This window comes from Strigops habroptila, chromosome 10 (genome assembly GCF_004027225.2).
Source record: "Strigops habroptila isolate Jane chromosome 10, bStrHab1.2.pri, whole genome shotgun sequence".
Classification (NCBI taxonomy): Eukaryota; Metazoa; Chordata; class Aves; order Psittaciformes; family Psittacidae; genus Strigops; species Strigops habroptila.
This window is the reverse complement of record NC_046359.1, coordinates 14,326,254-14,351,044: the sequence shown is the minus strand read 5'-3', so window position 1 is coordinate 14,351,044 and position 24,791 is coordinate 14,326,254. Positions and strand designations below refer to the sequence as shown.

The following is a 24,791-nucleotide window of genomic DNA, read 5'->3' as shown; positions in this document are numbered from 1 at the left end:
AATAACGAACAATATTTCTCGAAAATCAAAAGAGATCATGTGATCGTAGGATATTTTTCACACTTCAAATAAATCAAAGTAAGGACTATTAGAGGATTCTGGCAGCATGACATCTACTTCAGATCACATTCTACTGCGTGTTCTTGAGCCCATTCTAACAACTTTTGCTCCATATGAGTTTTGCACAAAACAAACCCAGAATTCCCATATGAAAACCATTTTCTTCTGCAAGTAAAAATAGCATGAATGTTTTGGAACAGGTATACTCATGTTATGGCACAGAAAACTGTGTTCACATGAAGCTTATGAAGTTTCATTAAACATAATATAGTCTCATCTACATAACATTGACATTTCTATTTTCAGAAATGTCCACCCTCTAGAACATCTAGCAAATGCTAGATGGGGGGAAAAACAACAAACAAACAAACCACCAAGAATACCTATATCACATGCAGAGCATCCTTTCACACCCAAAAAAGAAACTTTTGCCACAAAAGAAGTCTTATTTCAAAAGCTACCACTTCTCATTTTTAACATGGAGGGTCTGGACCAAAGTCCTAAATTTACTAAAAATTTTCAAAGCCCAGAGATGTATTCAAAGGCCATTACAAGTCTTCACTGCCAGAAGAATTTGGTTAGAAGGTAGGCAGTCCTCATTGCCATGTCAACCACAGCCTAACATGGCTACAGCTGCAAGACTGAGAAGCGTTTGCTTCTTATTAAATTTACGCATGGTCTGTACCAAACATACCATTATTAGCACTGAAAAAGGTAAGCCTGGAAAAAGCAGCAGCATACATTCTCATAGCCTAAAGCCTGAAAGTGCTTGGGAAAGCATTTTTCAGCACAAGAAAGTCCACACCGTAGATATTTTGCATTTACAAGAGATTTCACTCCTCCCTGAAACTCCTTTATATTTAAATCCCTATATTTAAATTATAAATTGCATAGAGGAAAAATAAGTACAGCCAGCTAACAACTTAATACAAACACTAAGTTATCATGACTACACAATCAACACACAAATTAGGTAAGATATTTAAATTAACAGTATCCCTTCTAAATATGGGAGGTGAAAGTCAGAAAAGAACTATAAAAAATAAAGCCAGAAAACAATCAGAAATAGGTTATAGGATGCCCCAGAGGGAAAAAACAAACAACACTGTACAACATCGTATATATTCCCTTTTCCTCAAGGCTTTATTTTTACTTTTCACATCCTGAAACTTCAATCTTTTTCTCTGAGGCTGGTGAGGAATGTGTAACATATTGAAGGGAGGAGCCATGAATCCTCAATATAAATTATTTTCTATATTTTATGCCATATTTTTGATAGAGTTTTAAAGAGCCTGCTGTAGGAATGATTCAAATGATGCTTTTTCATATATATGATGTATAATAACCATCTACACCAAAAAGTCAGCTTTGCTGCTCTTTTCAGCATTTACTCCATTATGTGCTCCTAGAGGCAGGTCATTTAAAATCTGCTTAGGTACCACAGCCCAGGCATGCCCACGGCAAACTGACTGATGCTGTCACAGTAAAGTGATTTCCATTTGCAGGCTTCTAAGGTGTTTGGAGCTCATCTAATCAAAGAGATGCTTCAGCATAGCATGTCCTATATCTGTACCATGTGATGGCCACAAGTACAGAAAAAGCATAACAACTTCGGTATTGTCTTCTTTTCTGGACTACAGTTGCCTTTGTTCCTTTCTGAAAGTTTGAGACTTGCTCATTATCACTACAATAAGAAGGGGCTTCAAATTAAATATACACAACTGGCTAATCAAGGGCAAAGACATGTGAGGGCACAAATCCCCAGTTCTCTGTTCAATGAATTAATGACTACAGAAATGAAAGATAGCAATGTTTCTTTTGTGCCTATCAAAGAAGCATGCTGAAAAGACAGAAAAATAATTTCCTATTTTGATTATGGTTTATATTCCCAAATTTGCAGTGAATTAATTTTCCAAACTGTCCCAGACTTTGGACACATTGTCATTCCAGGCATGAAGCCAAAGAAACTGCTCCATAAAAATGTGTGTGAAGCCTGTACATAAGAGAACCTAACTTGAGTCCTAGATGCATCCTCTATGAAAAGTAAATATTAGAGAGCATTGTAAGCCCAGATCAGATGTCAACAAAAAAACACCAAAAAACCCCACCAACCCAAAAACCCTACCATCCACTTTGGGCACCATAAATAAAAATTAAGTAAAGCCAATATTTGTCTCCTTATTGCAGGTAAGCTCAAAATAGTTTCCCTGCAATGCCCACCCCACCATCCTAAAGACTCTATAACAAAACATAGCTGATCCTTCTAAAAGTTTCCCACCCCACAAAAAACACAGTGAATGCGACTGTCTGTCTGTGTGGCAGGTATAAATGTAGGTATACACATGTGCAAAAACAAAGACTCCCGACTCAAAAGCCCAGTACTCCTCTGGGGTGGAAGAAAAAAGATTCAATTCCCAGCTAGGAGTTAGAGCAAGGACTTGACCCTCATTTTTCTTCGTGGGGAGAGCACCCATCACTAGATGACAGGTTACTCTCATACAGCTGCCTCACTCCAAGAACTTGGCTAAACTTACACATTTCCAATTGCAAAGTTTAGTGTTGTCAAATCATTGGTGCTTCAAGAAAAGAGTTACTACCACCCCAAATTTTGTACTACACATACTCCAAACTGCAGACAAAACAGCCATCTGTGAAAGAAAACGGTATTTGTTGGGATTCCGAAACTGATGTGTGACATACCAGAAATAAGAGGATCATGGTTTCAGTTGAACATAGGAATAGGATACTCCAACAATATCACTTTTTTTTAAAAGACCAAAAAGAAAACAAAACCAGTTCTCACTTCTAGTATGCAGAGCGCTACTGTAAACCTTTATGAACAAATGTCACAAAAGCCATTAACATCCCAACTCCTACATCAACTTTGACTTTGGCTCTACAAATACAAATGTTTTGAGGGCCGGGGGAGGAATCAAAGATGAAGTGAGATTACTAACCTTTAATGTACTACGGTTGCCAAGCAGGCAGTCCTGTAGCACTGGTTCATATTTTTTTATCAAAGTATCCCAGCTATGGTCACTAACAGTAAAACTACTTTCATAGCCTGAGGTAACAGAAGAGCCAGCAGATGCTGCATCCGAGGAATCTGTAGAATACGAATAAGTTGCATCTGTATCAGAGAGAGAGACAGTCTCACAGTCCTGCAGTTTATCATTCACTGTGGTCTCATTTTCATATTCCAAATCCTCACAGGGCCTGGAGAAGCAATGTAAAGCTCCCACGTGCTCATGAGCGTGCATCATCTCTTCCGGCTTCTGCAGATTTCCCACAGTGCTGGGATGTCGAACATACTCAGTTTCCTCAACGGTTGACTTGCCTTCAGTGTCTCTTACTCCAGATGCCAAGTTCAGAGAGAGCTCTATGAAGCTGAAACTTGAACTATAGCTATCGCGTGCACCAACAGAACGAGAAATGACATCTCTGGTTTGATATTCACAGTCGTTATTTACTTCTGTCTGATCCAAAGCACACATGTTTGCAGGCTTGCTCACTTCAGCACCGTCACTTTTCTGCTGTGTATAACATACAGCAGAAACATCTCCTTTGCTTGTTGCTGCAGTAGAGTAACCCATTACCGCTGTGTTGTCTGACAGTGAACTCTTGCAACATGAAAGATTTTCATGGCATCCTGGCATATTTCCAGTAGTGGACGACATTGTTACCCCATTAGCAGGCACTACAGAACTACTCACTGAACTACAGAATAAGAACTCAAGGTTATTTTGGCATTGTCCATGTAGAGAGCAGCTCTCATGTTCACAGTGCTGCTTGCCATGTCTGAGCTCTTCTGGGCTGAATGGTTTGCAGACACTCAGGGACTGACAATCTATCTGTCGCTGAGCTTCTGGCCTCATGTATCCAGGTCTTTTTGCCAGCTTCTTTTTACGAAGAGAGCCTGTGGGCATGAAGTGCTCCTGACCATCTGAGAGAGGGGAAAAAAAGTCATTAAAGTGTTTCTGCAGTTTCCTAGGCTTAACATTGTAGAATCTGAAAATAATTGTTTCAGGTATTACAAACAGCGCATTGCTTTCTGTTTCAACAAAACAAAGACACTGACCACAATGTTGATAGAGGAGAAAAGGTGTTGCCAGAGAACACTGTGTGTGTTCATTCACTTTCTAAAGAGTTTGCACCTGCTTTTAAGTGAACTCACTAACATAACTGGGACACAAACCTGGGTACAATGAATTGCATCATCTTCCCTATTCATAGCACCACTCTTGTGCTTTTTCATTCTCGATTTGCTTAGCAGCACACTAAAGCACAGGCCTTGTTTAAGTCTCTCTGATTCAGAATGATTTTCAGACTTATGAGGACATCTAGGATAGGACTGAATGTGCATCAAAAAGATGAGAACCATACAAAGAGATTTTGTGCATAATCTGTTGTTGCTCACATCCAGCTTATGTTCATATCCATGTGTTATTAGTATGAGCAAATGATTCAGATTCTACTTCCAGAACAGATGCAACTCTTTAACAGTCTGTGGCTGCAGATGTCAGTCTAATGAGATATTTTATATGTTGTCATTTAGCTTTACTGAACCAAGGACAACTACTTATTGTCCAAAATACAAAGTTAAAGGAAAAGGTTTGCATGCAGGACCATCAGTTCTAGAAAACTAATGCCACCATATAGTTGGTAGAATTACTGCAGTATTAATATCATTAACGAAGGGCTCAATATCTCAATTTCCCCACATATACCTTACTTACATAGATGAAAAGATAAATTTGCTGTTTGCAGAGCAGAATAGAAAGCAGCAAGATAAAAATAAATAAAAAACCCCACACACAACAAACATTAAAAGTGGGATATCAGAATGTGGTATCTTGTCTTTGTTTCCTGTACATTTTTATTAGAAAAAAATTATGGGTGAAAAATTACATGATGACTACTTTTAGTTTCACATAGATTTACTGCTGCTAGTCAAACAGTATTCCATTCATCTGTCCTGCACACAATCAATGGGAATACAAGCTCTGAACCATAATCCATTTTGGAATGCAAAAACATATTGACTGGACCTATTTACCAGAATCACCCTTTAAAGAGATCTAGTGACTACCTGAATTATGCCTTCAATTACCTGCCCTCTACTCACTGAAACAGAATCAATTGCCCAAATCTCAGGTGATAGAAATATTCTCATCACTCACACAGAGCTCTTCCAAAAACACGAGTCCATTTTTTTTCTTTACATGCAATATATTTAATATTCATCTCTAACTACAACCCTTCAACAATTTTTACATTGATATATGTGCACATAATCTAAACCCCTCAACAACTCCTAACACAGGTCTCATACACACCTCACTACAATGACATCCTATATAAAAATTTAAGCATCAGACCTGGAACTTCCCAGGAGAATTTTCCCAATGTTCACTACACTTTCTCCAAATAATCTTCAACAAAAGCAGTTTATACATTTCCCACATATTAGAATAGTGGCACATCTCACCATGGGACTACAGTTAAGCTTCTGTAGTCTGCTTCCTACCACCATAAATTAGAATACCCCAGCTGCCTCTTACATTGTCTTTTGTCAGAGGAAAAAGCATCACAGAAATCAGAAATAAAAAAGGTCAGGGAGTCCATCAGCCTGTCTACTATAAAAAGACACTGAAATGCTGTACTGGGAGTAATTTAATAGAAATCTTAACAAATAGAAACCGCTTTTGGAGTAAGGGAACAAAAACTGAACAAAATGTTCTTTAAAATTTAATTCTTTTAATTTATATACAGAATAACAGCCTAAATTCCCCTTCAGCAGAAGAAATCAGTCATGCAGAAAAGTCATTCTAAGACTGGATATACTTTATCATCATTTACAAGGACTAGTCACAGGCCTCATCTGTAAAAATGGAAAAGGTTTTTTGGTTTAATTAAAATCAGTTTAACATTGTTCTCGCTAAATCACTGTGAATTTCTAAAGCAGACAGATAATCACAGTTCTTTAAACACCAAATTTAAACTAAGGTAATGTAAGTAAGGTTTAAATTGGCCGAAGTGTTAGATATTCATGCAAAGTGAAATGGATGCAACTCTACAAATTCTTGGAGCCAAAGTGGTACAATTGCAGTACTCTGAATAGTCCACACAAAACTCACCCATCTTTGCACTCTTCCCAACATTTGCAGGTAACCCTCTAGATAGGTTTACCATTCAGCTCCTTTATGGACTCCAGGTATGCCTCTGGCAAGTCCAGCAGCAGAAGACCCTCACTTGGCTACCAGAGCGGAAATGCTGCCCAAATACGTTCAAGATTATAGCCCAAGCCACAAGCTGTTCCAAGGATGTTACGAGCAGAGGGTTGCAGGTCCTTAGCCTCAGTACAGCTGCACCTCAGCTGAGCTGGGCTCTGCACAAGGCAGAGAATGAGTGGACAGACACAGAGCTGGGACCAGCACCTCAACATGAACACTCATACCTTCCCCAAAGGACAGGGGAGGGAGAAGGCAGCCACAACCTAACCCCCAGCTCCAGCTAGAGAGCAGTCATAGTGCCCTCAGCCACCCTGAAACCCAGCCAGGATGCTACTATGTCTTTGGGTATACTGTGTGCTGTTTACCCTTCTGCTGTGTCCCTTTTTTGAAGATTAGAATAATTTCAGTTGTTTATCATCACATATCTGAAATTTAGTTACAGAGACTTTGGTTTTCTGCATAGCCTTCCAACCATAGCTTGCTTTGTCTGCGCATCAGACAGAGAAACTACACTGAACCAATTCAGCTAGCTTGCTAAAGAAAGGCAGGCCTCAATTTTTTCTTTTAATTCCCTCAGTTTCAATCACATCAAATAACTGATGGCAATTAACTCCAAGACTACCAACATGGTTCCTTGGCAGTACCTTGACAGCAAAACAACTGAAAGAAATTAAAATAGCCCCACATTATAGCATGCCATGCATTGTATGAGACATGCACCTAAGAAAAAGAGCCACAAATGGAAGAGAAGGGCCTTTCAATTGTACTATTACAAACTAATTTTTAATATGTTACAATCCTAGAAGATGATGCAATGTATATTTTACTGTCAGATTATATGCAAATTGCTTCAAATCTAAATTATGAAAGCCCAGAAATAATTAAAGGAGCTTTTTCACTATAATGAACTTTCCTGATGACCAACATTTCATAAAATCTAACAACTCAGAGCCAAGGCACAGTGGAGGCCGGGAGGGGGGGAAGTCTATTGTTGTAAAGCAAGGCATGACCAGCAATGCTGCTCACATTTTAGTTGTACCAGCAATAAGAAAGAGGGAGAGGTGAAGCCAAAGAGTGTTTTCCACTCTGCTCAGTGGGAAATTGGGTACAGTGGGAACTGCCACAATAGTGGCAGTTCAATTTTTCCATCAAAGGCTCTAGTAGCATTTGTGGACAGATGGGTATAACTACCTTATATTTTTATGAAGCCCACTAGGATTTTATAGATCAGTATGGAAATTCTGAAGCAATTATCTCCCCACCCCTGCTTTAAAGACATAATGCAGCATGCTTGCAAGCTCATTAAGTCCTCCCTGAAAGTAACTGAGAAATTATATACGCAGTTTTAAAGAGAGCTCAACTATACGAATACACCTATATTACACACAGTTTATTTTTATTAGAATAACAAATTCACCTTCAGAGCATTGGTGGGTGGTAACTGTGCTGTGGAAGGAAAGGTACTTGATCATATTCGAATCCAACTATCAAAGCACTGCTCCAAGCCATTTATGTAGTGCTGCTTCTGTTAAGAAAGCCTTAAACACCTGCATTAAACTGTACGCAAACAAAGTGAGATGAAAATATTTATTATTTACAAACATGGACACACACAAGCATTTAACAAATCAGTAAAAAAATAATGTCTATGGGATTATTCGATTTTACATGACAATAACCATTACTGTTCAATTCCTACATCATTAAAATATATATAATGTTTCAGGATCCCAATTAGTTGTATTTTGACTGATTTGCTGAATTTCAAAGATACCACTAAATTTTCAAAATAAGATGGCACTGATCTCAACACAGCCTATGTTAAAACAAACCACCACTATCTCTTTACCTAAGTAAGCTTCCAAAGAAAGTTACTTTTCAAGTAAGATTTTCATAGCTCTTAAAAGCAAAGGTCTCAGACAGCTTTTTCACCTTACTTATGGAATGTTAACTATACTTTGATTTATCTAGTATTTTATAAAGTGTATCTACAGAAAAGAAGCAATGGCTGAGCTACATTACATTTGATACAATTCGCAAATTATTTCCCCATTAAGGGTTCCTGTGATTCCTAAGGTCAGACTGGGTTCAGTTATTCAACTGCTAAATTTCCAAGACATCACGTACACAATATTCTCCGAAATCATTAAATGCACGTTAGTTTCTATTCTTCATTAAAAAACACTTCAAAGAGCTGTGCATTTTAGAAGTCAAAGTGCTCTTCCACAGCCAGCGTTTAAATAATTGTGTTTGTATTGACACACTCCCATAACATGCATGTCATTGAGTTGTTACATTTGAGCCACTTACCTCCTTAATGCAACAACTCATTTTAAGACATTTGATGAAATTACAGCACCTCTCTCTACAGTAAGAATCACATTAGCTGATACCAGTTTCAATATGCTCATCAACTTCTTTTTCCCCTTCAAGAAAAAGGGTTTTAAACATGAGTTTGCCTAAACACTAAGAAAGAATAAAAAAAAAAAAGCTGTTAAAAAGCTGGTAAATATCAAACACTTCCCATATCAGTAATAATCACCTATTTAGTCAGGAGGAATAAGGAATTTCCTTAATTACATACTGTAATTGTGCTTGATACTATTAAGACTTTAAAACACATCTGCATCATCAGTATTCAGCAGCGCACTGACTACACACAAAAGCAGGCTTTTTTTCTCAAGCAAGTGCCTTGCTGAATCAGGGCCTAAGCACCTTGATGTGACAAAAAGAACAGAAATATGCCTTTCTGATCTTTTCAAATTTAAAAATATAATAAGTAGCCAGCTTGGGAAAGCATGCAGTTGCACTGTGAAGGCCTATTTGATAACTAATCAACACCCTACGGCTGGCAACCTGAGACCTAAGGCTTGGCTATTATAGAAAATTGCATTCCTCTAAGCTGAATGAAAATGACACCACCCAACTTCTCCATTGCAGAGTTACAAGGAAACACATTTAATTGGCCAGAGAAGTAACTGGCCAAATTTACTCTAGAACAGCCAGGTGACTTTTTGCTGTCTTGATAAAGCGGGACCACTTAGATCACAGAATCATAGAATGGTTTGGGTTGGAAGGGACCTTAAAGATCACCTAGATCCAGCCCGTGGACCACCTGATGGACAATGAAACACCCTGAGGGCAAACACAAGCAGGTCTGGAAAAACCAGCCAGTATCACAGCACTGGGCACCTTCAGTGCAGTCAATAACAGAAGACACTTAACTTCTCCAAAAAATATCCAGCCCAATTTGTTTTAAACCTGTGAGCATAATTATTTTTAACTTATAGTTCAATCATCAAGAATAAGTTATCCACTTTCCAAAGAGGCAGAAGGACACACAAATTGCAAACCTAGCAAGAATTCTCACAATAGAGAACCAATGCTTATTTTTATACAAATGTCTTAAGCACAGAGAATGTTCTGGTTCTTTCAGTCAAGATCTGAAAACAGTTTTAAATGTTACACAGAAGCAGGGGAACAAGGATTTTTAATAGAAACGAAGTTTGCTTAGGTCCTAAATTAATTTGCAAACAACAAAATGGGTTTGCAGTCATCTCCCACAGAAGTATTTCACCTAATATGCATGTAACTATGAAATCAGTACACAGCAGTCCTTTTCAAAAAATGGTCTATTTAACACACCACACTTCTCTTTCATCACTCTGTCTACAGAATGACAGTGTGGATTCCCACTACTTCTGCTCAGTCAGATCATCTACAGCAAGACTCTAATATAAAACTCATCAGGGGGAGGGGAGGGAGAAATTTTAAAAGTGAAGTGTGAGAGCACATTGACAGCAGTCAATTTCTAATTCAAGCACAGTTTGAGTTCTCCAGCTTGGAGATTTGAATTTTTAATTTCACCAAGAGAGTGGGTTCCAAATTAAGCATCTGATGCACAGTCAGTCTGAAACCAGAATTGAATTTACTGAAATAGAAAGTAATTTTCTCTTAACAGCTCAGTAGTGATCACATCTAATGAAAATAAAACAATGTGGCAGTTCCTATATTGCCAAGGGTGAGGAGTCAGAATGCTTTTAGCTTTACAATTTAATATCTAAGTCCCAGGACAAATGCTCCTCCTTTGCCTGCTGAAGGAAGTCTACCTTACATCCCCAGGCAGGCTTGTCAGGATGCGGTGTCAATGCTGTCTAGACGACAATGGAGACAGAATGGAGTTCCAGACATCAGGAAAGCTGAGCAGTAACTTCCCACAGCACAGCACCTCGGGATGCAGCTTAAATACAACATGCTGCTTAAGCCAGGCATGTACACAGACTGCAATTACAGCAGCGCATGTGGCACAGAGCCCACCTGTAGTGGAGGCAGGCAAATGAGCAGCACTGCTCCCTTGCCCTGCTCCCTCAAAAAGAAACTCTCAGGACTCTGCAAGAACCACTGCAACTCTTCACACTCCCACAACATTCCTGTACTCCAGTGTCCTCTGCTCGTTGCAGCAGTGATTGTGGGGATTGTGTTTTTGCTGGCTGACAATTAATCACTACTCTGAGTGGCGAGACGAAGATTCTCAGCCGAGTCCATGAGGGACAGACTGCAGCACTGCTGTCCTATCCTCCACAGCTACACAGACAACTTTGGTTAACACAAGTCCTTGCTAAAGGCCAGCAGATTACTCAGCATCATCAGTTGATGTTATAGCCTGCAAGGGATCAACCTTTGTGCTCCAGCAAGCCAAGTGCAGTTCCCTTAGAGACCTATGCTGGTAAGCAGGAAAGCAGAGCATGATTGCCCTTTTGAGATCTTTGGTAAGAATATGGCTTGATCTTTACAACTCTTACCCAGGGCTGTAGACAGACAAAACAGAAGTGAAAAATTTGTTTTATTGGGCCTGAGACCACAAAAGCAAAAACATCAGTTATACCCTTTTCCTCTAGCATAGAGGAGAAAACTAGATGGTTCAGGTGCAATTTTGGAATTCTTATGAACAAGCACTATAGTAGATATTGGTGAAACTGCAGCACATTACTAACCGTTGGCAAGAACCTGTCTTCTAGCAGATAGCACATCTGCTTCTAAATAAGGTGGAACAGAAGCCTCTCCGCCTAGAGCAAGTTACACCACCAACAAAAAATTAACAGTCCAGAAAAAAAATATAGTTTCTATAAGGTAACTGCATTGAATTACAGAATTTACCAATGTGCCAGCACAGAATGATAATTGCAATTGATACAGAGGATGAGAAGACCTCAAGAAAAGGCTGAAGAGCACGCAAAGAAGGCAGCCACCAGTGCTAGACAGCTAGCAGTCCACATCTCCCCACATAAGAGCCCTGGCATTAGTGGCCAAATTTGGTATTTCCTACCCACATCACCAGGTATTGCAGGAACACTGTCTCCGTAGCCAGACTCCTGGAGATCCCTGAGAGTCACCCACACACCTCACACCACAAGTGGAGACTAACGACTCAACAGGACCAAAGCTCTGTCTTCATATACATTCAAAAGCCATGCCCACTGTGGGAGGACATCATCAACACCGACAGACATTGTCACTTATTTTTGTCTCCATTCCAACTCTGCCAATCCCAATACTGCACATGCTTTCCACCACTCCCATCAAACCCTGCCTTCTTTTCCACCAAGTTCCATTGCATTTCTCTTTTCTATTACCAATTAGTCTTCACAAACCAACTGCTTATTTCTCTTCAAGTGAAAAAGACAGCTATACCAGAAATCTCTCCAATTGCTGTTCTAGACCTCTGACTGAACTCTGCACAGGTCACGCTTGATGCTATACAATCTAGAGTGCTAACCAGCCACAAAGCTCCTAAACGACGTTCAAAACCACACAGAAATACTCCCTTTCCTGATACCACTCCTCAATACCACCTCTTTGGTCCTTTTTGGCTTATCCTACTTGCCACAACCCTGACATACTTAAGTGCCCCCCCACCCCACCCCCTGAACAGGATTCCCCTCACAGCAGCAAACACACACCTCTCAACTTACCTCCCGAAGTCCCCCTCACGTGAGTTTCCAGACCGTTCAGCTCCCCAGTCCCTCCCAAGGTACCCCAACGCCTTCCCAGGTAGAGAGCCTTCCTGCTTCATGCTCCACATCAGCAGGGCTCAGAAGTTTCTGGGCTTCTCCAGGTGCATTTAAAAGGAGCCCAACCCTACTTCAGCTGTGCCCACTGATTGCTTGCCCCCAGGTGCTCAGCCTTTCGGCTATCAGGACTGCGGTCAGTTCTCAGGGTTCCTGTTACGTCTTTCACAGCACACACACAGTTTGTATGAGCATCTAAACCAAACCCCACTCTAAAGGCACACTGGCTCCATTCATCTCCTTTGAGATCAACTCAATAAAACACTCTTGTAAGAGCTTCTTTCCCGTGACTGTAAATCACTGCTATTCATTCCTAGGAAATCAAGACAATTACCTGCCACAATTTACTCTGACAGTCTCCCTGGGCAAACATACATTAGCTAATAACACAGGTTACACTTATTAACATATGCCTAGGATGCTCAACAAAAGCACAGATTTTTGCCAGAGACTTTTTAACTCATTTCTGCCACATGCTATTTGTAATTCACTTAAGTATTCCTACCTAAGCACAAGGCCACAGGATCTGCCACCTTTCATTGAACCTTACCTGTCTGCTTCTATTACCCAAGTAAATTAAAGCACAGTATTAATGTTCAAAGAAATTGTACCTTTACGTATCTCATGATAGCTTGCAGATGTTTCTTGGGTGCAAGTACCACACTCTGTGTGATACTGTAATGAAGCAAAAGTCCTCAGCAAAATACTTTAAGTTAAAAAATAATTAAAAGTAAAGGCAAAAATCAGACCTACCTTTCAAAAATATTCTCTATATTAAGATTGTCTTGAGTAAGCCAACCACAGTTTTTTTCAGGTCAACATATTCTGGATTCAGTTTAGCATTTTAAATGGATTAAAAAAGGTGCAGATTGTACCATATGGTGTTAAACACACACACCTGAAAAGATCTGCTGCAGAAGCAAAAAAGCTTGGCAGAGGAAAACTTTGAGCGTCATTCAAATTGTTTTCCAAAATAAATATAGATCATTAACTCATTATTTCCCCTACTTTTTTTTTTTATTATTTATTTATTCATTGCTTTAGAAAACCTGAATTCAGAATCCAGGATTAGCAGGGCCCTATGCAGCCAGCCATGTTTGCCTATCCCTTCCAACTGTATGGGACAGGCCCTGGTTAGTGCTACTGGAGCAACATGAGGGAATTTCTTCCCCTGCTTCGTTCAGGTTTACACATAGTACTACTGACAAGTATTATTGTCAAAAAGTAGCAGGCAGAACTGCTGTAGCTTCCTTTCAGGGAAAGCAATGTGTTTTCAGACATTTGATCTCACCAGTCCTAAGGTACTGCAGTAATCTGTGGTTAAAGCAGACCACATGAGAAGCTTCAGAACTTACACAAGTCACAAAGGACACCCAAGACAGAACCAAGGACTTACACAGGACCCCTGAAAGACAGCTAGAGAAAAAGCATTTTCACTGTAAGGATACACCTAAGGCTTTGTACCTTTACAACTCCTGTCTTTGTGGAAAATACCTGAAATTTTAAAAGCAGCATTTAGAGAGAATTTTATCTGAATATTCTCAAAGCTACCAAACCTTGGAGTCACAGGTTCCCCCCAAGGCAGATCCTGCAATAAGGCCATTCTGTGTGGGATTCTGTGCAGTGAAGTTTCATTGGAAACTTCAGGTTAAATTTATATTTTCACCAGAAATCTGAAGCAAATACAAACATGATATTTACATGACTCCTTAACTTACCTATAATATAACTTGTGCTTGCTTATGTATTTGTATTCCAAATCTAAACAAATCTTTACTAATCCACAGATCTGATACAGGAAAGTATATTTATAAAATATTTGTGTCAAGTCCATCAGGATAGTCCATAGACAGAAGAAGTTCATGAACAAGTTCCTTTAATTTCCAAGTGGAACAGTGCTGCCTTTAAGCTGGAAGCCTTTTAAATCCTGTTCTGACTAGGAGGAAAGGAAAACTCACAGTATTCTGAAGGTACTTGCAAAAGTTTCACAACCTGAAAAACATCCTCTCCTTGTAATGCTCAGTGAGCAGGAACATCATGCATGAATAGCCTTATAAAAACAAAGAGGTGCCAATAAAACTGTGAGAGATACTGAGAAGACACATGGATTTTAATTTGTCTGTAATAAAAGTGTCATAGTGCTTTACTGAACAAAAACATATGAAAAGCCTTAAACTTAAATTACCTTAAAACCTGAGTCATAAGCAAGGACTTCTCTACCAGAGAAAGCCATGAAGGCAGAACTAGGAACATCTTTAAGGTTAGAATGCCCTCTTTGGGTATAAAGATATATTTGCAGCAACAGTAAATTTCAGCAAATACAACACTATTTTATGTTATAGGAAGGAAAGTAAGTGTGGTACTCTAAAACTTTTATTGAGGATGTTATAAATGGCATTTGATTACCCTCTACTAGCAGCAACATTCCTAAGATGCTACATACGAATAGCGAGGACAACAGCAATCCATACACAGCAGTGCACAAGGGTAGGACAAGAAATAGATGGGCATAACTTAAAACACGAGAGGTTCAAACTGGATACAATGAAAAAGTTTTCCACCCTAATGCCAGCCAAGCAGTGGAGCAGGCTGCCCAGAGAGGTCGCACAGTCCCTGGAGGTTTTCTAGACCCAACAGGATAAAGGTCTGAGCAACTTGGTATACCTTCAGTCAGCCTTGCTTTGACCAGGGAGTTGGACCAGAGACCTCCTGAGGTGCCCTCCAACCCAAACTGTCCAATCTTACCTTTATTGTTGTCTATATGGACAACAATAGTTCAAGAGTTTCATCTGTGAAGATGCATCCAACTTTGCAAGAAAGCAATTTACCTGATTTAACTCCACAAAGGAGTCACAAGGAAGTTAAACAATAGTGTTGCCACATCCTGAAAGCTGGAAACAGCTGACTTTCTATGAACAAAATTAAGAACAAAGTTCAGTACTTGAAATAAATAGGTTCACAACCAGCATTTAAGCATCCAGCATACACACACACACAGAAATCACAAACTTCAATGATGGTCGGTGCCTTAAGCAAGACAGACACAGCAAGATATAGCAACACAGGAACTCCTATGTTCCACAGCAGCAGACCTTTAGTAGTTAGCTGGTGATCAAATGATGCTCATGAGCATCACTTAAATGTCACTTTGATCTACTACTGTTATTTCACAAAATGTTTATTACTGAGGCTTTTTTATTGCCTGTACAAACATTGGAGAGCATTTCTCTCAAGGCATCACTCAGTTTACTATATTAAAAAATATTTTGATACCTTTTCCTAGGCTGCTTGCCAACTGAAGGACAAGACAGAGCCATCTGCGAGACTATAACTGTCTGAATACACTTGCCTTTCAAAAACATAATCCCTTAAATGGTGCTAAGGGCATTAAACACACACAGAGAGAAGTATCACATCTGAACAGCTCCAATGAAACCTGCCTCTCACATGAATTTCCTGGCAAAGGAATGAGGAAGACAACCACTGCCCAGGGAATATTGCTTCTATCCTATTCAGTCCATGAAGTCTACTCTGCCACACAGCTGAGCCAGGTACCCATAACCATGCCAAGGACGTGTATGTTCTATGTAACTGAGTACGCAAATACAGTTCTTTCTATTCTCTTTTCTGTTTCTCTTAGAATTTGAGAGATTTCTGGGGCTGGCCTCTCTCTTCTTCCACTACTTTGCAATGCTGGTGCCTAAAATACATACAAAGGCTGCTATGCAGAATTTCTTAGAATAGCCTTAAGCTGTCCTTTGCATGTCTTTACCTGGTCTGTTTTGGGGTTTTTTTATTATTACTGCTTCTATTATTATTCCCTACTTAGCTCCATGCATTGTAATCCTCCTTTTAAAAACCATTTTCATATTTTATATCATGATTTTCAAGTCATTAAAGATCATTTTTGACAGCTCACATGTAGAACAATTGCTCCTAAGAAGAAACCTGGAAGACAGCAACCCCTTCTGTCTTATGGACTTCTCAAATGGCTTGCACTGAACAGTCCTGTCATACTGAACTTTCAATATTAAACCCACAACTAATCTAAACTTGCTATGGCCACACTGAATGCCTAGGCAAAGCACACAGAGTTTGCCTAAGACCTGGCAGTGCAGAAAGTAGTAACATGAGAAGCATGTGTGTCCAGATCCAGTAAAAAGGTCCGGACCCTCATCAAAAAATTCAGTGCCACACCAAGCTCACCAGAAACATAGCAAAGCTGTTGCTATACACCATTATCAGTAGTTACAACACAGCTAAATTATTTTAAAATTAAATTAATTCAGAAAGTGAATGGCATGAATACGCACAGTCTCTTCAACCTAAAGACAAAAAAAGCTTACCAACTGCACTCTAAGGAAGAAGCAGGTGCTGGTCTTTTCTCATTTTACAGCAACCAGAGACTCCCTGACAAAGCAGGACTTTTCCTCTCTCTTCATTCTCACAGGAAGCAGCCAGCCAGCACTGATGCCCTGCTCAGAGGGAACCATTAACTGGAGCAGCTCTGCTCATGACCAAGTGTGTAGAGGACCCTGATGGATTACAAGCATGGGAACACTACAGCAGCTGTCTTGCCATGACCACATTCAGGTTTCCCAGCGAAAGGGGAAATGCAATACCTGTTGATTATTAACTAGTTTGGGAGCAAAACCACAAGGACAACCAGCTGCACTGGTGCTGCACACCAGATAGTGGTGACCAGACCCTTCTCACACAATTTCAGCAAGGGTCTCCTCAAGATTTTCACTGCTTTAAGCGAATAAAAATATACTTCTCTCCTAAACAAGGGCTCTGGCTGGACAGCACCAAATTTTCAGCACAGTGCCACGCCAAAACACTGGTGCCCCACCACAGTGGCAGCATAGCCTGGGACAGTCCAGGGTGTGCAGCAGCATCTCGTGTCCCCAAGACTCCACACCACTGCTGACGCATACATGTCAGCACCCCTTCCATGTCATTTCCACTTTGGACACAGCAACCACAAAGATGTTAAAATCAAGGAAATCTTGCTACAGCAGTGTAAAGCACCACCAAAGTCAGCAGTTGTCTGTCCCGCTCTCCTGAGATTGGTATGCCTGTCACTCTTCAAGACTGAAGCTGGGACGTCGACAGCTCAGCTGCCCTGATCACAGCCTGAGCTATTAGAGCAAATACTGACAGATTAATGCACTGCTCAATAAGTGGGAACAGCCAAGCCAGAGCAAACAGCTGTGCTGCCCATTCCCCCCCACCCACCTGGGTCTCCATGGGCCATTAGCAACAGGAAGCAGCTGGACTTTAGCCCAGCACATGAAATTCAACCTCATCCCTGCCTCAGGGTTTTGGCCAGGGATGGTTACTAACAGAGAAGGGTAAGCTCCTGTCCCCAGAGCCCTGCTCTCCAACAACGGGGGAAAACAAGCCCTTCCTCATATGATCGGCTTAGCCCTTGCAACAAAAAGTCACATATTTTACAGGGCTGAGGCTGCCTGGATTTACTACATTGAACGGGTCTGGGGATGCTCCTTCCTTGAAACCCCGGGGTGTTTCCCTGAAGTCAAACATTTGTTTGTGTGGGAAGGGAAACAACCAGACCACAAGAATTAGATAGCCATAACATAAGAAAAAAGCCTGCGGCTGTAAGCATTTGGCCTTGCAAGTAGTCTCCACAACCACCATTCCAGATGCCTGTATATCTGCAGAAGTGATAAGCCATAAAACTAAGCTGATATGTTAGTGGAAAAGATGCTTACCATGATAACATTAAAAATGGGAAGTAAAATACTTTTGGTATTCCACTAAAACAGCAAGAAAGCAGTTTACTAGCAGGAAAAAAAAATAACCAAACATCCTTCCACTTCCCAAGCTCTCTGGAGACTTTATGGCTTTCCAAAACCAAAAGATCCTAAGAACGGTTTCTTTCAATGGTCAAAACATATTTTTCAGACCCAAAGGCCTGACTGCCAATTTTAATTCCAAGAGCTGCCAGATAGATGAGCTGAGCTAGGGACTATTCTGCTCACCCCATCAATCAGTGAAGTCATGGAGCCACTGTCAAACTTCCTTATCCTCAGGCACATTAAAACATCGCTACCATTTGATTCTAGTTTTCCATTATCATTATTATTATTATCATGCAGAATTTAGCAAGGTCTTGAAAAGCTACAATGATGCCACATGCCTCACCTTTCACAGATCAGGAGACTTGCAAAACAACTCAGAAAATCTAATGATATCAAGTCCTAGTTCCTGCCTCTTCCACAGATACTAACCCTTTCATTCTTAGAATCATAGAATCATAGAATCGTAAGGGTTGGAAAGGACCTTAAGATCATCTAGTTCCAACCCCCCTGCCATGGGCAGGGACACCTTGCCCTAAACCATGTGGCTCAAGGCTCTGTCCAACCTGGCCTTGAACACCGCCAGGGATGGAGCATCCACAACCTCCCTGGGCAACCCATTCCAGTGCTTCACCACCCTCACTGTAAAGAACTTCTTCCTTATATCTAATCTAAACTTCCTCTGTTTAAGTTTGAACCCATTACCCCTTGTCCTACCACTACAGTCCCTAAGGAAGAGTCCCTCCCCAGCATCCTTGTAGACCCCCTTCAGATACTGGAAGGCTGCTATGAGGTCACCACGCAGCCTTCTCTTCTCCAGGCTGAACAGCCCCAACTTTCTCAGCCTGTCTTCATATGGGAGGTGCTCCAGCCCTCTTATCATCCTCGTGGCCCTCCTCTGGACTCGCTCCAACAGCTCCATGTCCTTTTTATGTTGAGGACACCAGAACTGTACACAGTACTCCAAGTGGGGTCTCACAAGAGCAGAGTAGAGGGGCAGGATCACCTCCTTCGACCTGCTGGCCACGCTTCTTTTGATGCAGCCCAGGATACGGTTGGCTTTCTGGGCTGCAAGCGCACACTGCCGGCTCATGTTAAGCTTCTCGTCAACCAACACCCCCAAGTCCTTTTCTGCAGGGCTGCTCTGAATCTCTTCTCTGCCCAGCCTGTAGCAGTGCCTGGGGTTGCCCCGACCCAGGTGTAGGACCTTGCACTTGCCTTGGTTAAACTTCATAAGGTTGGCATCGGCCCACCTCACAAGCGTGTCAAGGTCCTTCTGGATGGCATCCCTTCCCTCCAGCGTATCAACCGAACCACACAGCTTGGTGTCGTCGGCAAACTTGCTGAGGGCGCACTCAATCCCACTGTCCATGTCACCGACAAAGATGTTGAACAGGACCGGTCCCAACACCGATCCCTGAGGGACACCACTCGTTACAGGTTTCCAACTGGACATCGAGCCATTTACCACAACTCTTTGCGTGCGGCCATCGAGCCAGTTTTTTATCCACCGAGTGGTCCATCTATCAAATTGATGTCTCTCCAATTTAGAGACAAGGATGTCATGTGGGACAGTGTCGAACGCTTTGCACAAGTCCAGGTAGATGACATCAACTGCTCTGCCGCTGTCCATCAGTTCCGTGGCTCCATCATAGAAGGCCACCAAATTGGTCAGGCAGGATTTCCCCTTAGTGAAGCCATGTTGGCTGTCACCAACCACCTCGTTGTTTTTCATGTGCCTTAGCATGTTTTCCAGGAGAAACTGTTCCAAGATTTTGCCAGTCACAGAGGTGAGGCTGACTGGTCTGTAGTTCCCCGGGTCTTCCACCTTCCCCTTCTTGAAAATGGGGGTTATATTACCCTTCTTCCAGTCATCGGGAACTTCACCTGACTGCCAGGATTTTTCGAATATGATGGACAGTGGCTTAGCACTTCTTACTCGGTTTTATAATACCTGACTATTCGCTTCACAGGTTGCCCCAAAGGTGCTCTAGTAAGAGATTTTCCTCTGTAACAGTTTCCTGACCCCCCAGCAAAAGAAACCTTTCAACCTGAGCCCACTAAACCTCTCCAACCAACTCTTCTGCCACTAGAGAGAACAGGGCAAGTTCACACCCATCACATTCATTCTGCTCTTAGTTTCAAGCAGCCACTTCTCCCACGCAGCTCTCTTCCAAGGAGATCTTATTATCTGAGCATACATACACTGTGCTTAGCAAATTACTGTTATACCTATACTTCTGACTCAGGTGCTGTCTGATTTATAAATACAGGTAATGCATACACCTTCGAAACAAAAGGAGCTAGCGAAGCACTATTAAGGAAATGCATTTTCCACTTTCCATCCCTGAATCTGAGTACACAGCTGTTTACATAGTAAATATTTACTTTTCAAGGTAAAAATATTTATTTTTTACAATTGTTGTTGTTATAAATAAACACACTGACAGAAGGCAAAAAGAGCAGAGTAACTAGACAATTTACTCAGACACCAGGGTCACAAACTAACACACCTATTTGTAAGGCGGTAAGAGAGGAAGGAAAGAGAGAAGGGGGTGAGAAAGAACAGAAAGTGCCACGGATCATATTCATTAGGCAGCAAGGTCCCAATCAGTAATTTATCACACAGAGATAATAAGACATATGCTGGAAGGAAGCATGGCTGTAAGATGAAGGAGGGTCTGAAACAGAGAGCGCAGCATTGTACAGTATGTACAAAGGGGAGGCAGAATCCAAATTCTGCATGCCCCAAAGGAATCGCACTGAACAAAGAAACCCTACTTGAGGCAAGCACATGATCTCAGCCCTCTGCCTGCAGACTTCAGATTAGTCATTAAGCCACTTTACATTCTCAGCGTCAGTCAATAAATAGGGAAGTAACTCCACATCAAAAGCTAATTCAATTTCCATACAGAAAACTCATGTTTAACAAACAATGTCAATAGCAGATCTCAGATTCCACAGCAGCAGTGGCTAGGAGGCCCAATAAAGAAACATTTCTCCCTGACAGCATTTTTCAGGTGAGCAGTTAACAGAATCCGTGCCTATATGTTAAAAGAGAAGAAAACAGAAAATTAAATGGAGAGTTAAATATTTAACATTACACAGAATTAAGTAAACACCTCCAAGCACGGATACTACTAGGCGTAACATAGGCACAGCAGCCTTTGTTCTGTGCAAGAGGGCCAACTTTCTCCTCGTGTGACTGCTGATTTACAAAGGGCACATTCATCCCGAATACATAAGGGTTTTGCAGCAGTTTTCCTTCAAGAATATTGAATAGTATTACAACACACCCTGGGCTCAATCCTAATCTAAGTGACACAGCATGAAAGGGCTGCTCTCTGGAAAAAGACTCAAGATGCTAAGGATGAACTTGGAAATCACTATGGCAACTCTGCAGGTTCCTTTCTGCTCACCTTCGAGGCTGATATATTCCAAAGGGGATAAGGAAATCCCTTTCCACAAGAGTTGTTAATATGTATTATGGCCAAAACCAGAAAAGGCCACAGCCTGTGTGCTGCTCAATTAGAAAGAAGGTTTGCTCAAGGAAATCCAATGCTAAAATGACCCCCAAAAAATCATAACTCCCAAGGAGTACTCCCGGAGGTGTTACACACTCCAGTAAATCCCATTTGAAAGGTCAGGCGGTCCAGTAGCTGTTGGAGGCCCAAGTTATGGTGAGCAAAAAAAGCCTAACCAAGTGTGCCTAATTTGTGAACAAAGTCAGAATTAACCTTTAGGGTTTTCCCTTTTGTGAGTACAAAACATTGTTTGCAGTGCTTTCTGTCTTCCTGTTCGTCACAATTAATTTATCCTGGTGCTAATAAATCCTCTTTTCTTACATGACCCCAGTACAATTCCAGCAGCAGCAGCGTAGGCCCAAACTTTTGACTTCGCTTTACCAAAGAGAACAAAGGCTGATTTATCTAAGTTTGAAGAGAGAGGAAGCCAGCAGCAATATAATACTTGCCTCTGACCACTCTTCAGAGTGCTGCTGCACTGTAATCATCAGTATCGTGTATGAGAACAGGTTATTTTCACTGCCTAATCTCAATGAACTATACAGAAAATTTATAGCTTTAATAGAATAAGCATTGGGAAGCAAGAAAAAAAATAGACAGTTGGACATGGTCTTAATCTCTAGTATACAAAACACTGTTCATGAGCATTTCGAAGTTCATTTACATTCCCTCAACCAATCATGACCACAACCATTTAAGTAACCACAAACCTCTGAACTCAACTTTGGTTTTTTTAAATCAAATATTTATTTTAAACATCCTTACTTTTCAGTTTTGTAAGTGCCTAAAGCCCTAGTAAAAATCTGTAGCTTCAACTGGAAAAGCACTGTCAGTACTTTCTTAGAAAGAACCACAACTTTAACTTCAGCAATGACACGGGGGAATACCCACATAACATTATTAAAGGGACTTTAGTACTTAAATAAGAAAATTCTAATAAAGAACACCCTCTTCCATGAGTTACTGTAAGGCCGATTGCAAATTAGCAATTAAAGGAACAAATATGAAAGGATAAAGCCAGAGATAATGCATCCTGGTGTACTTTGCTCATTTCTTTCAAATCTCTCATTTACTTGTAATTACCAGTAGCGCTTGCTGGTATATGTTCTGCAGCATATTTTGTGAAAGCCCGTATTATAATAGCACTTCACTGCAGAGCTCTTAAATCTCTATTCAGAAGCACAGCAAAAAGTTACTCAAGCACTTGTACACAAAGATTAGTGTGGATTACCAAAACATGAATGAGCTGGTTTCTATTAAACCATTGGCAAGGACAACTGAAGTGTTTGCAGAAAGTCTTGCCGGACTAATGGAGCTGGGAGAACCACGTATCCCAAACAACCCGAAAGGCAGCGGACGCATCCAGTGAGTGACACGTCTTTCTTCCAGCTCTCTTGGGAAAGGTGAAGTATTATTTTTCCCAGAATCTCCCCACAGCTCCAGCCTTTCACCAGCACCAGTGTTGGTAACACGGGCAGCCCTAGCTCAGGCCAGCTGATGGCTGTTGCTCTGAGGAAGGAGAAGAGCAGCTCATCCACACTAGAAGTCATGGTCTTACAAAACTCAGGTTATTCATAAGAGTATATAGGCACAGAGTTTCTCTATTAAGATGTCAGTTTCCTTTCTCTTTCTTTAAGCCAAGTTTGGAGGCACTATATGGGTGTCTGTTACTTCCCTCTTTGCAGCTGGGCATTTTAAAAACAATAAATAAATTACACACCTTTGTCTCAATGTATCTTTGTCTCAACTATCTGAAATGAAACTGAAGGATTTCTTGAGTTAAAAAGACAACAAGTATGTCATTTCAATGTTGTAGCACAGTTTCTTAGACTGTTTTTACTGCGAAACAAACGCTACCATCATTGGGGTTAAAAATCCCCAAACTTCCAGGCTGGGAAACGAGAGATCCGTATTTTTCCACCCTTAATTCCCCCGTGCTCAACACGACTCCCAACAGCTGAGCTGCCGGCCCTCCCAGCCTGAAGGCTGCATCCAACCGATCCGCCCGGCGCCTCCAGCCCGGAGAAGCGCTGCCAGCCCCGGCCGCGTTAGCGCTCAGCCTCGCTCTCCCACTCCGTTCCGGCTCTCTGCCCGGGTACCTGCCCCGCCCGGGCCGGCGGCGTGAGGAGGGGAGAGGGAGGGGGGAACGGCCGTTCCCCCCTCCCTCTCCCCTCCTCACGCCGCCGGCCCGGGCCGCCCTCCCCATCAGCAGCCGCGGGGCCCTCAGGCCGCCCCCCTCACCTGAGCTCGCCGCCTCCCCCCCGCCGCCGCGGCGCCGCCTGTCGGTACCGCCCGGCCGGGACTGCGGCTGCCACATCCCGGGTCCCCCCTCCGCCCCGTTCGTCACCGGGGCGGAAAGCGGCCGTAGCGCCGGCCCCTCCCAGCCGGAGGCGGGCCGCAGGCAGCTCCGCCGCCCTGGGGAGGGAGAGGGCCGCGGGTGGGCCCAGTGCGGAGAAGTGCATAGGCCGTGGGAGCAACAGCCCTTCGGATCAAGGCTGGTCCTTGCCCGTGCAGCAGCCTCAGGCTGCGTGGTCTCTGCTCCCCCGGGTCTGCAGCACATCGGCATTAAGCTATGAAGGAAGAAGTGACTACGGTCGCACTCGCCATCTGCATCATCCTGAAGGGACCAGCGCACTAGAAGAGCCACCTCTGCCACACATACAGAGCCTCCAGCCTCCCTCTTGCACATCCCAGCATCACGGGGATGTGGCTATACCAAATATGTATACCAAATATACTATTGGGCATCGATTTGCTTTCAAATTTAGCTGTACTGTGCATTGCTTGGGTCTTACAGCCATTGTGTGGCTGCTCATGAGCCCTACTGTGACACTGCATTGTGTGCCAGATACTCACTGACTTCACTAAGGTGTGTGTACAGTTGGATAGCACAGTATTCATTGACTTCAAGTAGCCAACCTGCCGTATATATTTTCATTGGCTTCGCATCTTGATGTCAAACACAGAGCTTTTCCATTTTGTTGTGCTATCATTTATACATATATGTATGGCGTTTTGCTAGAATAGAGGCAATTTTCTTCAGAGTAGCTCACACAGGGCTCTGTTTCGGATTTGTGACCAGTG

General features: G+C 41.9%; 1 protein-coding gene across 8 annotated transcripts in view; it reads right to left on the bottom strand.

The window, feature by feature from the left end:
- Positions 1-24,057, bottom strand: part of DISC1 (DISC1 scaffold protein) — a 199,713-nt gene extending 175,656 nt beyond the window's left edge. For 5 of the 8 annotated variants that reach the window (XR_003993512.1, XM_030499706.1, XM_030499701.1 and 2 more), the window contains exons 1-2: positions 23,949-24,057; positions 3,018-4,003 (exon numbers count right to left, since the gene is read on the bottom strand). Coding sequence is in view for 7 of the 8 variants with exons in the window: in XM_030499706.1 (XP_030355566.1) it covers positions 3,018-4,003; positions 23,949-24,024 (1,062 nt within the window). In the remaining variant the exon portion in view is untranslated. Of the gene's footprint in view, positions 1-3,017; positions 4,004-7,710; positions 7,826-12,265; positions 12,326-16,707; positions 16,748-23,948 lie in introns of those variants that run through there. The other 3 variants (XM_030499704.1, XM_030499705.1, XM_030499702.1) reach the window with 3 other exon arrangements.
- Positions 24,058-24,791: the final 734 nt, after the last annotated feature.